This window comes from the organism of the source record quoted next, unplaced genomic scaffold (assembly GCF_019419815.1).
Source record: "Pyrus x bretschneideri cultivar Hongxiangsu unplaced genomic scaffold, Pyrus_bretschneideri_v1 Contig69, whole genome shotgun sequence".
Classification (NCBI taxonomy): domain Eukaryota; kingdom Viridiplantae; phylum Streptophyta; class Magnoliopsida; order Rosales; family Rosaceae; genus Pyrus; species Pyrus x bretschneideri.
In genome coordinates, this window is record NW_025999808.1 from 681,459 (window position 1) to 685,521 (window position 4,063).

Sequence of the window (4,063 nt, forward strand, 5' to 3'; positions counted from 1 at the left end):
GATTAAACTATCTAATTATCTTAATGATTCGCGACCATTAGGGTTTTTAGACAAGTAATTTGATGCAATTTCTGTTGAAACATCACCATGAAATTGAGGAAGGCTTCTTGTGATTAGTAATTGTAAGTTCACTTAAGGCGAACATCACGCTCTTAAGAGTTGCATGGTTTTTCAAAGGGTTTTCACAAAACTTAATGAGTCTTACATGTTTATATTTGATCTGAACATCACAGACGAGTTGCATGTTAGATATACGTTTTCGCTTGAACATCACGAGGAAAATATGTATTAGGAAAACCTAACATTCAAAGCATGTATGTAGAAACTCATAAGTAATTGATAAAATTGCATATATGTAGAAATTCTTATGTAATTGATAAAATTGCATAAGATTGTTAAGGGGAAACGGAATCCTAGGCTTTTACAAATTCATTTTCTTTAAATTGTTCTCTAGTTAATTTCTTTAATTGTTTTTAATTAAATTCATTTTTATTATTTTTAAATTCAAAATCAACATTTTCCAATCTTTGTTTTTAAATAATTAAGATTCGGTATTTAGATAAATTATTCATTTAATCCCTATGGAAAACGACCTTATTTAAGCTACTAGCTAACAGATACAAATTACAAAACATAAAAAAATTATTGACACGTGTAATAGTACCAGGCTCAATGATTTGCATGAGTACCAAATCAATTATTGAATTCAGTGACCAAAACAGTTGCCACGATATGATAACGCTGTTAACGGCGGTTGCAAATTATGCCAACGGCACCTGATTCCCACCCCCACCACCCAGGACACTAGTACATTTTTCTAGCTGGAGAACGGTCCACTGCGAACATCCAGCTGTACTCCACCAAGCGCAAGTTTAAGCTTTTTTTTGTTTTTTTTCAATTTGTAAAAATATTGACGAATATCTTGAATTCTGATAACAAAATCGGTTGTAAAATGATAAAAATTTAAAATAAAATTTTAAGGTCGTCATGTGACATCCCACATCGCCCAGGGGGTGATCTTTAAATGTATATTCACATCCCTACCTAGCACGAGGTTTTTTGGGAGCTCACTGGTTTCGGGTTTCGTTGGAACTCCGAAGTTAAGCGAGTAACGCGCGAGAACACTCCTAGGATGGGTGACCCATTGGGAAGTTCTCGTGTGAGTTCCTAAAAACAAAACCGTGAGGGCGTGGTTGGGGCCCAAAGCGGACAATATCGTGCTACGGTGGAGTCGGGCCAGGGAAGTGGTCCTGCCTGGGCCAGATGTGACACGTCAAACATTGATTTGAATGAAATATAATTTTTTTTTATATATATTTAACAAATGTGTTAGAAATAATGACGATATCTGTTGATTTTAAACTAAATTTAAGAATTTGTCTAATTTGACATGAAATTTAAACTTTACCCTCATTTTTATATCTTTTATTGATTTTTCTAATATTTTCATAAAAATATCGATTGTATTGCAGAAATTTTAAAAATACATACAACACACTCAGATGATTCAAAAAATTAATAAAAAACAAATAACAACTGTAAGTAATATAAATTATATAATCACGTTATTTCTCTGTTCGAAATCTTTCTATAAATTAAGCGACGCAAGCGCTTATGTAATATTTTTACACCAAAATTAGTTTTAAAAAAATTTAAAAAAATAAAAGAAAACGAAAGCCTTAAGCCTTAAGCAGCTTCTGTCCTGCAAGCGGAGACGCACGTGCGAACAGATGCTGACGGTGAGGCACGTGCGAGTTCATCCGTATGTGACCACCGACGGAGAGACTGCAGTACAGCAGTGGCGTAGAGATTACAGCAGAGAAAAGAACCAGCTAATGCGGCTTAAAAATCGGCGATTTTTCGATGAGAGCGAGATCTGGGGACGAGTTTTTGGGTTTGGGTGTCCTGCAAATTCCGGAGGCTGCGGATAGCCAAAACATCGCTCTTCCGGATGTCAATAAATCGCCCGATGTCATCGATTTCGCTGTCGGCAGAAACTACAAAACAAAAAAAAAATAAGCCAAAAAACAAATTTAAGGAATGAAAAACCGACGGTCAGGATTGAGTGATTGAGAATGATTTTATCTGCATTGCGTACCTACGCGTTTCGCCGATCCAGGCAGTTTAGTGAAGCCATTGAACTGAGCCAAATCTGAAGGAGAACAAAACGGACGGTCACGATTGGAATTCAAATGAGGAAGAGATGAGCTAAGAGCCGTTGACTGATCAAGAGTGTACCTGATTGGGAGGGGATGTGGGAGAAGAGGAAGAGGATGAGGAAGCAGAGGAGAGTGAGGACGGGGATAACGTGGATGGATTTGTGTGGTGTGATGGGCGGCGGTGACGACAGACGGTGAGGCTTCGATGCTTTGTGATCCTCGTCGTCTTGGTAGGCAGCAGAGATTGAGGAGGAGGAGGAGGCGGCGGTGGTGGAAAAGACTGACAGGTCCTTATTGCGGTTGGGGGAGTCAACGACGGTGAGGGTCTGGTCGTTGGGTCCGCCGTGTGTCTGGTGGAGCTTCGACGCCGGTGACCCGCCCAGTGACTGTCTTTGCATGGTCAGAGACTCACGGACGGAGAGAAATGCAGAGAGAGAAAGCGAAAGAGAAAGATAAGAAATGATTAGTCAGATGTGGCCTTGTGTGTAATGTACGACTCTAATGTGGAGTTTTTAAATTAAAACTTTTTTTTCTTTTTGTTTCTATTCTTTGTTTTCTTTAAAACAAAATAAAAGAATTATCATTAAAATTTCGCTCTTCTTGAGTAGTCTCATTCGAAATTTTGAGAGATTTTAATTTTTTTAATAAAAATTTAGGGGTATTTGATTGAAATTTTAATTTTTTTTAAATAAATGTAGTGTATTCAATTAGGATCTTTGAGTGATTCTTTAAAATTCAAAGTGTATTCAATTAAAATTTTAAAATAGTTTATAACATTCAAAGTTTACTCAATTAGGAATTGATTTTAACAAAGTTTAAAAAGTTGAGGAATTTGAGAGATTTTTTAGTGTATTTAAGCAATCACAAATCTCACAACTTCCCCTGATATTTCGAGGGAATTGAACCAAAAGTTTACATGAAACCTTTACAAATCAATTAAACTCCATCAAAATCTATGAATTTATAAATCAATTAAAATACCTCAAAATCCCAATTGAATACGCCTCACGAAATAAATTTGAGTTATTATACACTTACCAGTAGCGAATCTACAGAGGGACCTGTGAGGTCCCAGGAGCCCTCGGTGATTCTAGATCGCTGCTAGAAATTTTTCGGGGACCCCTTGTACTCGAACACGAGGTCTGTGCAGTGCAGGTTGCAAGTTGCAGCGGCATCTTCTTCTCGGAGAAGACGACTGCGCGCGAAGAAGAAAGAAAATCCCCTTTTAACAATTGGCCCAAAACGACAATGTTTTGGCCAATTGTTTTATTAAAAAAATAAATAAAATAAAACATTGGACAAAACGCTGTCGTTTGTCCATTGTTTTAAATTCCAACCCCACGAGCAAATGTCCCTCCTCTTTTTAGAGGAATGGTCAATTACGTAGTCACAGCTAAGGTTAAATGCTTTACTACCTGACAATAGTGGATCTACAGAGGGACCCGAGAGGTCCTAGGATCCCTCGGCAACCCTAAATCGCTGCTAGAAATTTTCCGAGGACCTCTTGTACTCGAACACGAGGTTTGTGCAGTGCAGGTTGCAAGTTGTAGCGGCATCTTCTTCTTGTAGAAGACGATAGTGCGCAAAGAAGAAAGAAAATCCCCTTTTAACAATTGGCCCAAAACGACATTGTTTTGGCCAATTGTTTTAACTTTTTTTTTTTTAAAAAAAACATTGGATAAAACACTATCGTTTGTCCATTGTTTTAAATCCCAATCCCAATCTTCTACTTCCCCTAATGCCCAGCTTTTACATATTCACCCAAATTCCAATCCCCAACTCTCCAAATTTTGAAACCCTAAAATTCTAATTTTATTACTCCAATAGCATACCTCCACTTGTTCCAAACTCTAGACCACCACTATTTGGTTCACAATTTAAGTAAGTTTTTTGGTATTCTAATC

At 37.3% G+C, this 4,063-nt stretch overlaps 1 protein-coding gene across 1 annotated transcript; it reads right to left on the minus strand.

Moving 5' to 3' along the window:
- Positions 1 to 1,539: 1,539 nt before the first annotated feature.
- On the minus strand, positions 1,540 to 2,572 carry LOC103940770. The gene is made up of 3 exons (XM_009350947.3): positions 2,239 to 2,572; positions 2,099 to 2,152; positions 1,540 to 1,997 (listed from the first exon to the last, which is right to left on the minus strand). The coding sequence occupies exons 1-3, from the start codon at positions 2,555 to 2,557 to the stop codon at positions 1,843 to 1,845; spliced, it is 528 nt and encodes a 175-aa protein (XP_009349222.2). The 5' UTR covers positions 2,558 to 2,572; the 3' UTR covers positions 1,540 to 1,842.
- Positions 2,573 to 4,063: the final 1,491 nt, after the last annotated feature.